We start from the raw sequence: 13,551 nt of genomic DNA, 5'->3' as shown, positions 1-13,551 counted from the left end.
ATTATTTATCTGTCTGTTAATGTTCTCGAGGACGTGTTTGCTGCAAAAATTAGCATATTTTCGCCAATTATTCTTTGCTAGAGCCACCACTTGTACGGAGAGAAAATACACTGCAGTTTACATTTTCACAAACGGAAGAGTAATAATTATTCGACTGTTTCCAAAAGACTGTTTATTTCTGATATCAAGACGACGATTTAAGTGCCTTCCTGAGGTGACAGCGTCGTGACGTCATCGTCGCCGTGGGATATTATAATTTACTGCAGTGATTTGTAACCATCGCAAACAAAAGTTGTTGCCAACAACAAAACCGACTTGAAAGTGATATAATTAGCAATTTTTAGTTCCAAAATTAATCCGAGGTATTGTATGTGGATAAAAAGAGTATTCTATTTTCTATATCTTCTATTGAGGTTACTGATCTCGAAAGTACTCTCTGACGCCGCCTTGAATGTCATTCCGTAGACGTGCTATATAGCGTCGGGTACCTAAGAAGTGAACGGAGACAGTCATTGGTAAAGCACCTACCTCCGTAAGCGGAATATTTTGACTCATACCGTTGAAGTGCGTCCTGGAAGCGAGGTAAGTTGATTCGACAAAAGTAGTGATTCAGCGCTATAATTTTACTCCGCTGTGTCCTCCCATCTCTGTTGATGTATGTGATCTCTGGCCAATGTACGTCGCGATTACAACTGATCAATGGCCGAAATCCAACGGAAAGTCGTTATCGACGGTGTTGAACTTGGTATCGTGGGTGACGTGCGCTCGCCCCCGAGCGACGTCAAAATTTCATTTGGATTTTAGTATTGTGTCTTCGGCGACCTGTGAGGAAATGTTGATGTGTCGGCTGGTTTATAAATGAGCGAAGAGACAAGTGGGTTTGATGGGTAAGAAGAGGGGGTGGGTATATGTCAATGGATGGGTGAACTTTCCGATCGTCTCAGAGAAACTCATGATGAAATCGGATACCGCATATGCACGGATTGGTGGACTGAATAAGCGACTGGTGTTGCCGCCTGGTAGTTTGTGAAATGCAATGTGATCAGTCTAGAATGAATAAATTGCTGTTGCAGGATTACAAAAAAGCAATACAGAGTGAATGAACATACATTTCAATTGTCAAAAGTGACGCAGTCTGGAAGATAGACAGACGAAGTAAGACGTTTTAGATACACATTCCAGCTTAGTATTGCCCGACAGGCTCATGACATTGCAAGCGGTTCCTAAAATTGATTATTCATAAAATAAAGAGGGATTGATACACCCTAAAGTCAATCTGAAAAAGTATACTTCAGACAACTCAGAGATTTGCGAAAACAATATTCCTAAAGCTATGATAGTATACACCGGTTATGACTACTGTTTTAGAATAAAGACAGTTTTAATGTATGGACACACACATTTAGAAATTTGCAACCGTCGACGGATCTTTAGAAAAAAATCGCCAATCACGAAAATTTACTGTGCCTCATTTACTAACTGATTCAAATGTTTTTACACAAGGAAGGAGGATTCAGATTGTAAATGCTAATTATAATGTAAATTTACAGAGCGAACTACTGGATAAGACCTCTCTCCCTCTCTGTTCTCTCTCTCTCTCTCTCTCTCTCTCTCTCTCTCTCTCTCTCTCTCTCTCTCTCTCTCTCTCTCTCCCTCTCTGTAGTCACTATACATCTAGCTCAGTTTTTATTAATTCCATTTTCGAATAAACACGCAATCAGCGATGCTAATTATACGTTCTTGTAGGTTTTAAAATCGGGTAATCTTGTTTTAAGCTTCTCATCAAGGTCGCTAATTTAACATAAGTTGATTAGAAGATATAAACTTTCGATTGCTGATGGTTTAAATAATTGAAGTGACATGCTGAGTTGTCTGTCACGCGTCAGTCGAGACTGACATATCATCATTATCAGTGTTAAAACATGTAAACTGTGTGTCTGTCTTTATACATCTGTGAGGTGTCTCTACGTTCTGCCATAGTCACACTGTATATTTTCAACTATCAATTCAGTACATTTATAAATATGAATTCAACAGTAGTAATACTATTACCTACAGATGAGTGAGAGCCGATTCCTATTTTATTTCCAATTTCTGGAAACATTGGAGGACTTTTCTTTATCAATTCAGTAGCTTTTATGTGTGTGTATTGCAGTCTTATCATCATCATCATCATCATCATCATCATCATCATCATCATCATCATCATCATCATCATCATCATCATCATCATCATCATCATCATCATCATCATCATCATTATTATTATTATTATCATCGTCTTCATCATCATTATCATCATCATCATCATCTTCTTCTTCTTCATCATCATCATCATCATCATCATCATCATTATCATCATCATCATCATCATCATCATCATCATCATCATCATCATCATCATCATCGTCGTCATCGTCATCATCTTTTAGGCCTATATGTCCTAACCTACACATGGCGCATGTATATCTCATTGGGAAATGGTATGTGTGAACTGTATGTGTGTCTCCTTTCACAATTTTTCACTTCAGGATTGTTTTCTTTGTCCCAGGACGGAAGATCAACAGTAAATGATGGACTTGGATTTGCATCATCGACCGAATCTGCTCTTCACTAGAGAAGATCTTGACAGAGTTCTGTACGGCTCGGTGGCAAATTACCATCACTTGAATGGCACCATGACAACGCATGCGCTGTCTGGTCTCAGTTTTCCTAACGACGGTAAGACAAGAGTGTCAACTTGACAACAAAGTTTCGTAACTGTTCCTAGATTTCTATTTTAAGGAGCTCAGGACATTGTAATGTAACACGTCAACGTGAAAGCGTAAACAGAAGCTTCTAAAAATCACACTAAACTGATTTTTGGCATTATTTAATGACAGAAAATATACGAAACAATCTGGGGGGAAAAGTTTACTTAAGATCAAATGTCATAATCATTAAGACAGTCTAAAAAAAATACTCGGCTTCTACATGTATGTTAGCGCTCAAATTTATCCGTGATGTGCCTTCTCTCTGTCAAGGGTTTTCGGCGACTGACAGGTCCAAATACTTTAACGGCCGTGGCAAGTATGCAATAAAGGAGTGAACAGTGTCAACGTCTTCGACAAGGAACATCTGCACGTCTCTTCGCTAGAACTTCCACCAGGTAAACACTGCCTAACGGTCCTTTTACATATCTTTCCTTATTCTTCATAGGGAAAAGAAATGGCGGTGAAATCCGATGCTCGAATATTTCCCTTTATTCCCAGACCTAATGGTTGGCTTTACAGTCTAGCATCTTCTCATTATCTCTCCGGTGTTTGCTTGTATAGATGCAATGTAATGTGCTACTTAAACATGGTTCGATCGAATATTTATTTGCCTTTTGACAGAAGTATAACAATGCCTATTCTAGAAGCAGGCAGGACTACGATACGTAACGAACTGGTTTGTCAATTTGCCATGAACGATTGCAAAGCAAAATAGTTTTCGTTTCAAGATCAAGAATTCCGTTTCATAGAGTATTTTACTGACAAATATACGCAAAAAAAACAAACCAAAATAAATCATTTAGTCAAACTCTCTGACACCGCTTTAATGTTGATTGCGGCTGCAATCATATTTGTAGAACCGAGCTTATACCCAAACTACTTGTCATTCTAAAACAACGAGATTTTCTCCCCTTTCGTTTGAAGTCACCCGTCATGCTCATGGCTCTCTCTACAAAAAACACAACAAAAACAATGTCCAAGGTAATCGGAAAACTAACTTACTTGTGACTTAAATATTATATTTGACATTCAAACAATGACCCTCATGGTGTTTCACGTTCCGATGGAAGGATCACAAAGTTAATTAAATTCTAAGAGAGCGCTTCAAAAGAGACCATGGTGATAAAATGATTCTTGCATAGTTCACAAACCAACGCAGACGCTAATATCAGTCAATGAAATTCAAATTAACTTTGGATAAAAGAATTCAAATTTTTGAAAGCAATACTACAACGAACATGATCGGTTACCCTAAAGTTCTTGTGATTTTAGAAGTCAGCCTGGGTTCTTTGTGACTTCACACATCTGATTCTAATGAAAATATGATAAAAGCAAAACAGGAAAAAAATTACACTTTACTAAGGTGCTATGATGGCTTGTATATTATCGTTAAATTCAGTCTACGGTTTCTTGACTCGCTGATACTCCCATGATATTGATGTTTGTGGTGTATTTTTTCAACCGGAGAGGGGATTGACTTTTCACGTCATTGCTGTAATGGAGGCCGGCATTACTCATTAGTTAAAGAAAACGAAATAGTAGTTCTAGAAAATAAACTGTGGCTCAAAAAAATCACAAAAACTGCACACAGACCACAAGGCTCCGAAATTATGCAGTACTGTCTGAAAGTTCGTAGGCAAACGCTTGTTTTACAAGGCAATAAGCCCATTATCGTTGTGATTTTATGTTAGAGGCCTGTGTTACGCTGGCACCAGATTGTCTCATCAGAAAATTTACTTACTAGATTACAACTTCAATGAAAAACAAAAGGCTATCACACCTCCATAATCCTCTTACAGACTAGAACAAAGGCGATCCCAGGGATTGCAAAAAGGGCCTTTAAATCAACTAAAGTATACGCCGTGATTCAACTGAGAGACAATTCATGGTATGTTATAGTTTAGGATCGACGAGTGACACATCATTATTTATTTAGGTATCAAAAGTATGTCAATGAGTATTATTTAAGTTTGCAAATCTGGAGATAGCGATCATAGTTAAGGGAGAATGAATTTTGTGTATCTCGAATCTTGCTCAAAGGAATACTTGCGCTTTTGTTGTTCAGATCTTCGCAATTAGTAATAAAGATTTTCAGCTCTTTTCGGCTTTGTGTGAGTCTCTCTGTGTTTGTCGGCCCAATCACAGAGCTGAGATTCTGTTCTTGGTATATTTCTGAATCGTGATCGGATATGTCTACAGTAGAGCCTGCTGCCTCTGCCTGCAAACTTTGAACCTGCCGGCCATTGCGATCACTGCTGCCATAGTTTCACTATACGGTGTAAGGTTGTCTAGAAATTTCTATCTAAAATGTCGAGTTCACCTTTAAAAGCTATGGTTCACTCATTGCGTCTACCTTATTCCACCTGTTATTATCTACACTTGATTTTTTAGTATTGTTTTTTCACTACTGTTTTGCTGCCATTACTCTTGCGCTGATAACACAAAACACTCAGTCTGGCAAAAAAATGAAGAAAAGGACAGGTCATTTTACTTTGACCCTATTGTCTTGATGAAGTCATTCTGAAGTATTTTCGACTGTATACGCAGGATTTCAATTTGTGTTACTTAGCCTGGGCCTTTTAGTAATACAGTTATTTCATCTGGAGCTACTTGCACTGTTGATCGAACTGTGATGATGATGATCAATCTCTTTAGGCTTGCCCCTTCTTTCTAGACCAAGGGAATTTCTGACAAAGAAAGGTTGTTTTTTATGCCGTTGAGTAGACTCTCCACAGTCGCTGTGACTTGTTTGTGCGCGCCGTGATGGGCCAGCATTCGAAGGCTACGCTAGTGCAGCTGTGAGCGGACGCGCTGCCTGACACAGCGACTGAGATTCGCGTCGCGTCTTTGAAGGGCGCACGCGTACTCCGACTGATTGACCGGGAAGAGCGCGAATCACAGAGGTCTCTGCCAGACTAGCCAGTGAGCAAAAATAGAATATCCGCTACATTCGAATTCGTGTTAACACCGTTGCCAATGACGATGAAAGTGGTGTTACGAAAGCCAAGCTAAAGACTGTGACGTCATCCTGGTCTTTTGTCGGTCCCTTGCTGTCATCGATATTTCGTCAGTCGTTCGGCTCTAAAGGTTCGTGCCATCTATATCTTGTTGGATGCCAATATATCGTATATTGGACACGTCGGTCTATTTGAGGTATTGTAGGCATTGGCACTGATGAGAGACATAGCTTGTACTCTGCCAGCAAAATTCTATATCAAAGAATTCCATGCCATTTATCGCATGAAGAGCACTCATTCTCCGATGGCCTCAATATGCATGGGATGCTGTAGGGCCAACAGCGATCACAAAGAATGCCGAGAACCTCGTTTGGCTGACGATGATGATGTTCACAGACACTGTAAGCTCGGTGGGCTCACAGTTACCGATGTATAATAAAATCATTTCGCGATTCCTCATTGAGAACTCATACATCCAGCGGACTGAGGTTTCTTCATCTGGAAGGGGCTAAAGAATATGAAAAAGTTTCAGATGCCGACACTATCAAATAGGTATTTTCTGTATCAAGGATAAGAGGCACTTGTTATAAGTTTTCGCAAAGCTGGTGCTTTTACTTAGTTTCCATACCTTATGGGCGTGAACTCCATCCTAATTATGCGTAATTTTCTTTTAATGATCGAGTTTTCCCAGTTTGCAGAAAAACTTCCAACTCCCAAATGTTCTCACAAAATAGTGCGTTGACAGCTGCATGCTGCGGATTCAGAATCTGAATACTCAGTCTGTCATGACAAGCGTTGTAGCGGTGATGCGCATCTCTATGGAGCGTCTCATCACTCCTGACGTCTGTTTGATGCAAACCCATCCAGGCTTACCGATCGAGGTTTGATAGGAAAATCACAGTGAAGGAAAACAAGCAAGGTTGAGATTGCTGGATCAAGTAACAATAAAATTAGTATGTCAGGAATAGATGAAGCTCTTGCTTTAAGCACTCTTGTTCCCTCACATAAAGCTCAAAAAATGACATTGTCGAGCTTTTACTTTGGTTAACATTTTCAGAAGCAAACTGATGAAGACGGTTTGGGAAGGCAACTGGAGTTTTTTAATGATATAAATGTGCAGTTCTCTTACTGTTGAGTTTACAGCTTGGGAATTACGTATTTATAGACATGTAATATTTTTCGTTTATTTTCTAAATCTGGTAAATTAATATCCATTACTTGTTGTACAGTCTAATCCCGGTGGCTTTAACACGCTCACAAGTCTTCGGTTTGCCTGTTCCTTGGAAACTAAAAATATCAACCTAAACGTGCTAATCCCATCTCCAATCTGCAAAGGACGTTGAACCTTCGAAACCATGCACTATCATTAAGAAGTTTTTCAACAGATAGTGGACGTGTTATTTAGCTTTTTCACAGTTAATGAACGTGTTAGCTTTCCAACAATGACCAATTATCTCATATTGACCTCGATGTTATCGCGACTCCACGAACAAACATCCTTTTACTTGGTCACGTGAATGATACACAATATTCAACTCATAATTATGAATTTATAATCCATTCATCGGTTGATTCAAGCGGGTAGAATTTGACTGAGAAAATCACAGATTGTAAAATCAAAGAAACTTGCTAAAAGCAGCAGAAGTTTCTAAAATTAACCATTTTCAGGTATAGTTTCATTTTACTGGTGAAAATAAAGAAAGGTGCACTAAATACACTCTTTGTGATAAGAAATATTTGAAATCCGGCTGCTACGGAAGGACATAATAAAAGCTGTAAATTCATATTTTGTATTGAAACGTGCATCAAGATGTTTAATTTTTATCGCTATGTTGCATATCAAGGTAGAATGCGCCTCCGGTACAGATATTCGGATTCACAAACCTTTGCAATGATTTTCTGATATACCACTTGTGGGGGTTCATTTTAAAGCTCTTGGTGTAAGAAAACTTTCCATCGTCTTAGTTTTTCGAAATTCGAAATTTTTTGCTCCATAGAGTTAACACAGGGATGGCGGCCATTTTGAATTTCAAATGTCGGTAAATTAATTTGTCCCTCTAGTACCTAAATTTGCACGGTAATCCTCAATTTTTTATTCTTGATTTTGAAAGAGAATGGTTGAAATATTTGCTTGAGGAAAATTCGAGCAAAAGTTTAAGTCTTTCCCTTTCGAAGCGCACACTACCTTAAGACAGCGAAATACTGGCTCTCGCTCTCTTGGAGTGTTTGTCACCCAATATGCAACAAGAGGCGACAGCATGACAACAATCATTGTAATGCTCTTAGTAACAAACGAATGAATCCCTCTCTCATACCAGGACTCGTTATCAATTGGACCGTCCTCTACGGAACTGTACACTACGGGGTGTTTTGTCAAGGCCCTGCCATCCCTAGAGGTACGCAGTTTGGCCCGTTCATCGGCAAAATTGTCAACACCAGTGAAATCAAGACCTACGATGACAACTCACTCATGTGGGAGGTATGTACAATGTCAGCCGATGTAGGCCTAATCTATTTTTCACCAGTGCTGGAACTCAGTTCTGACTCTATAATGTTATTCTCCATCAGGTGGAGATATGGCAAGGTCCGTATCATTTCACATGGTTTCTTCTGACAAACCCCGCTAATACCTCTATAACTCTGCCCTTTTTATGTTCGGAATTGAAATCACATAAGAAAGGGAATTCAAAGAAAACCTTAAATGTATAAAACTTTAACGTGTTTTCGCAGGTGTTCAAAGGAGGGCGATTGAGTCACTTCATCGACGGACGTGGCACTGCTGGAAGTTGGACAAGCTACGTCAACTGCGCCCGTTCTGCGCATGAGCAGAATCTGATTGCAGTGCAAAGAGACGGTCAGATATTTTATGAAACTTGCAAGGATATCGTACAAGGTTCTGAATTGCTGGTGTGGTACGGCGATTCTTACGTACAGTTCATGGGTATCCCAGTGGCGCAGAAAGAGTTTAATCATTCGGCGAACCTCGAAAACGTGGACGGTAAGAAAAATAGTGTAATTCACTATGATTATACAGGATATACTCGAAACAAATATCACTCTCATTTTCTAAATCTTCAGCGAAGGGTGAAAGCTCTCGGTTTCGATGCTCACTCATTTAGATACGCAGGCATACTTCTATAGCCTAGACCCTGTTCTCCGCTTTTAGGGTGTGGACGAAGGCCAAAAGCGGAGAATTGGGTCTAGGCTAGCAGACTACAGGAATGTTCATGAACATTTAGGCTACCGCTCTTGCCGTTTGCCCGTCCTTGCTAAACAGATAACTGTTCACTTTTCTTGAACTGCGGTAATGGCATGAAGTGATACAGGACGATGTGGCTTTACTAAGAGTACTTTGAGCGGACAAGTATAATTGCCAGTCAGTTATCATTTTCGATCAAGTATTTTCAAGTAAACATTTGGTAAAATAGATAAAGGCAGAAAATGGGTTTTAAATCTGAAACCTTTTATCAGAATGCAGAATCCAAAAATGGTTCAAATTGAGTTTATTGTATGAATTGGACCGCCGGAATAATATTCAACAAGAAAAACATTATCAGGCGTGAGAAATGATAAAGCGTTATTCTTTGACAAAAATGATCTCGATCTAGTCACAGTCCCTCGTGGGCTATTCAGCTCTGGGACTATTCGCCCCATAGACGAGTGTACAGAAGCGAGGGTTGTTTCTCGCTTCTATACACTCGTCTATGGGGCGAATAGTCCTGGAGCTGAATAGCCCACCAAACGACTGTGATCTAGTTTATCGTTCCTTATGAATCCCCTCAGCCATAGTTCCAATGGTACTGTAGCTTTTTATGAAACTTAACAGTGTCAAGCCCGAATTCAGCTGACTTATTCTGTTGGCACAGTAACCATGACAGCCGGCTGGCTAGTGGCGTAAATTGCTAACTCCAAAAGGTCACGTTGCTGACTCTGTCGCTTGCCGCCAACAAGACCCTTGGGATTTATCAAGGATTCGCCGTTTGCACAGACAGCCAGTGAAAGCTCCATGTTATACTTCGAAAACCATCTAATTCTCTGAAGCCAAGTAAATTTAGACATGTTAATTAATTGTTGATCCAAAACTCTCTTCGATTTCAACAGATTCAGAAGGTTACAACTGCGAGCGATGTGGCAAAGTGTTTGCCTACCGATATTACCGTGACAAACACTTGAAGTACACGCGATGTGTTGACCAGGGCGACAGGAAGTACCCCTGCCACTTGTGTACTCGCTCCTTCGAGAAGAGAGACCGTCTGCGGATTCACATTCTGCACGTGCACGAGAAACACCGCCCGCACAAGTGTTCTGTCTGCGGAAAGAGTTTCTCACAAGTAAGTCCTGATTGACTCTGATGTGTTTATTCTCCTAGACAACACTAAAATTCATATGATTCTGAGAAGCTCTGTGCTAGTTAAGCATAAATATTAATAGTCATATATAGATTTAAGACTGTATTACACGGAGGAATGACCGGGCAGACCGCTTGACAAAGTAGTCGATAGACTTTAAGGTATGGGCAAAAAGCACAATAGAACATACGCATAGAAAAGACTTTAAAGAAATAAAGAGCGAAGAATAAATAAAGGCAACACGTCACTTTATTTTAAAAAATAAAGAGAACCTAAACTTGCTTTTTGTAGCTTTCTTAGGACAGATTTGGACTCTCAAATTTCTACAATCAATTCTTTTATGAGCTACCACTTATTGGGGTTCATTTAAAGTTCTTGGAGAAAGAAAACTTTCACCGTCTCAGTTTTTTCGAAAATCAAAAAATGTAATTTTTCTCCCATAGAGTTAACACAGGAATGGCGGCCATTTTGAATTTTAAATATCGCAAAATGTTGTGTAATTTTTTAGCTATTTCCAAACTTTGCACGGTGACCCCCAAATTTTCATTGTTGATTTGGTCAGAAAAAGGTTGAAAGTTGCATTCAGGAAAGTTTGAGCAAAAGTTTAAGTCTTTCACTTTCGAGGCGCATACTACCTTTAAAAAACTGTGTTTTCAAACAGTAACAAGGATGTTTCCTTTTTTTCAGTCGTCAAGTCTAAACAAACACATGAGAGTTCACAGCGGAGAGCGTCCTTACAAATGCGTTTACTGCAGCAAGGCGTTCACTGCTTCCAGCATACTGCGAACGCACATACGCCAACACAGTGGAGAGAAGCCCTTCAAATGCAAGCACTGTGGGAAGGCGTTTGCCTCGCACGCGGCACACGACAGTCACGTGAGAAGGACGCACACTCAGAAGGACACGCGCGCCTTGAGCTGCGGCGTGTGTGACAAGACTTTCACCCAAGTCTACGAATTGAAATTCCATCGGAGTATTCATGAGAAAGGAGGAAACATCGAAAGATACCAAGAAGCCTTGCAAAATTTCGCCATGAGCCAAGTCGGTTAATGTCTAAGTCATTTCGCGATATTTTCCCGCCGCATGTGATAATTGTTTTCCGTAACACAAGGTCTTCAAAACACTGTTATTTTTCCCGCCGATTCAGTGAGTATTCATGCATAATGTGTTCTGATCCATAACACACGGTGTTTAATCGAATCTCCCTTTTGGTTTTCCCGCCGCTTTAGACTTTATTGGTGTATTTTATATACGGTAGTTTGAGTGACTGCATAAATATCGATTTCATAAAGTGACGGCACAACTTAGCGAACGAACTGCTCGTCAAAAGTTTGATTTGGATTCCAATGTCAATCAGGACGAGTGTGCTCAGTGCTATATATCTGAGGAGAGAAACGCTTTGAAATAATAATCTCGTATTCTACTGAGCGATCTTCGTCTTCAAGGGATAACAAAACGTTACGTAAATGTTACGATTCTTCAGTTGTTTCGCTTTCGTTTGTTTGTTTGTACTTTACTTTCGCCAATTATGGTTCTGCGTAAAGCGTCTGTCAAGTTCACATAGATTCTCTGTCTCATTTTGTCTGTAATCAAAATTGCGTTTAGTCAGTGATTTTAAGTGCCATTATACAGTGGGGTTTTTGAATGAATCTGCATGTATACTGTTTAATTAAGTTGTAACACTACAACCTGTGAAACCAGAACCGATATTTACGTGTAACAATGTAACTGGTTCAAGTGTGTTTATTGTAACTGTTAAGGCAAACTAGCTGTTCTGTGTATTTGGTTCTCAGCACTTACACATTGGACATGAATTTGTGTTTTTACTTTGTTTAGTTGTTTTTGTTTCATTTTATTGAGGTTATCCTCTTGACATCAACAAATCATTATTATCGTCTTCATAATTGCGCCCCCACACTCCTTATGATCTCCAAAAGGTCATAGTTCAGTTTGATCATCATCTGTTTACATTGAACTTTTAACAGTAGGGAACCTTTGCGTTGGCTCTGCAATAAGGCATTAATTCGGAAAATCAAAGAACCGGTATTGCGAATAAATGTACATTTTTAGAATAGAATAAGTCTTCGGATAAACCTCGAAAAAAACAACAACAATCTAAACCGAAAAACCGAAAAAAAACCGAAACCGAATAAACCGAATTTCCACTTCTCGATAACAAGAGTGGAGTTGTTTTGAACCCGTGATTGTTTGATATGTACCGTGTCATTTTCATTGATATTTTCGGTGTTTTTGAAATGTTTTGCCTTATTAGTAGTGTATCAACAAAGCCCAAATCGTGCAAACTTTGTGGAGTGACCGTGTCAAGAGATAAAAATGATACCTTGAAGATCCAAATTCATCAGGTTCATATTTTCTCACATTCCTGGCCGCTGGGAGTGCGGGATCGACAGTGTGGAAAAATCGATCCCACACTCTCAGAAACCGTCCCACACTCTGCAGTAAATTACACGAGCTCTGATTTGATGATAAACAGCCTGTTTTGTTCCACGCGCAAAATGTTATCAAATGGCACGACTAGTAACACACAGACCAGAATTACAAAGTAAGCAGGTCAAAGTACGCTGGCAGACGACAGAGTTGTCACGATTTTGGATAATGTTGTACATGTCCAATGTGAATTTAACGCATTTTGTGGTCATGTGAGAAAAAGAATCTCACACACCAAGGACCTGGGATCAGATTTCTCACACTCGTTTGGGATATTTTGTCTCACACGAGCCGCAGGCGAGTGTGAGACAAAATATCCCCAACTCGTGTGAGAAATCTGATCCCAGGTCCCTGGGGGTGTGAGATTCTATTTTTCCCACCTGTTTTCGATAATTACTCTGTACTGGAGTGACGTAGTTTTTACTCGGTGTGACGTCAAATGTAGACTTTGTACGCCATTGTATTTTAATTTACAAACATTTGTGTCAGGTGTCAAAGTATTTCCCAAGACAACGTAAGCTTACTGATTTCTTAGAGTAACTGCCCGCAATACCAAGATAGCTTAGTCAATTTCGATTTCAGACTGCGTCGGAGGAGGCGCCCTTCAAACATGTGATGTCATTCGTGAAAGGATGATGATCAAGGTGGTTTAATTTTCGTGTGCATTGCATCAGTTTTACGATATTAATATTTTACAGTCGATTGTACGTGGCTTTTCCGACTCATTCTGCTATTTATGAACTGTACCACACATTTTCAAATATCAGTAAATGTAAAAACTTTCCACGGTCTTGAAATAAATTCAACAACAAAGTTGATCCGCTGTTTTCGAGTCGTTATACGATTTTTTACAGTGCTTCTTCCTCGTAAATTGAATGCCGTGATGAACCATGACCTCTCCTCCTGATAAACGATAGAGTCAAAATCACCAAGTATGGACTTCAAAACATGAAGTTGAATAGGGGCAAGTACCAAACAATTCGTAGACCTACTAGGATGTGACGCAATGGACAAGACACTCTGAGTAAGTTTAAATCCAGGAAG

The 13,551-nt window shown here is 39.6% G+C and overlaps 1 protein-coding gene across 3 annotated transcripts in view; it reads left to right on the top strand.

Moving 5' to 3' along the window:
• The window catches only part of LOC139115411 (PR domain zinc finger protein 14-like), a 25,961-nt gene extending 12,645 nt beyond the window's left edge, over positions 1-13,316 (top strand). For 2 of the 3 annotated variants that reach the window (XM_070677504.1, XM_070677505.1), the window contains exons 2-8: positions 1-582; positions 2,552-2,721; positions 3,024-3,148; positions 8,029-8,189; positions 8,441-8,708; positions 9,812-10,041; positions 10,747-13,316. The exon at positions 1-582 is cut by the window's left edge and continues 2,017 nt beyond it. In XM_070677504.1, the coding sequence (XP_070533605.1) occupies positions 8,181-8,189; positions 8,441-8,708; positions 9,812-10,041; positions 10,747-11,109 (870 nt within the window). In that variant the 5' untranslated portion in view covers positions 1-582; positions 2,552-2,721; positions 3,024-3,148; positions 8,029-8,180 and the 3' untranslated portion in view covers positions 11,110-13,316. The remainder of the gene's footprint in view (positions 583-2,551; positions 2,722-3,023; positions 3,149-8,028; positions 8,190-8,440; positions 8,709-9,811; positions 10,042-10,746) is intronic. The other variant, XM_070677506.1, reaches the window with a different exon arrangement.
• Positions 13,317-13,551: the final 235 nt, after the last annotated feature.

Source organism: Ptychodera flava, chromosome 17 (genome assembly GCF_041260155.1).
Source record: "Ptychodera flava strain L36383 chromosome 17, AS_Pfla_20210202, whole genome shotgun sequence".
In the NCBI taxonomy this organism is placed as follows: Eukaryota; Metazoa; Hemichordata; class Enteropneusta; family Ptychoderidae; genus Ptychodera; species Ptychodera flava.
This window is presented reverse-complemented; position numbering and strand designations above follow the sequence as displayed.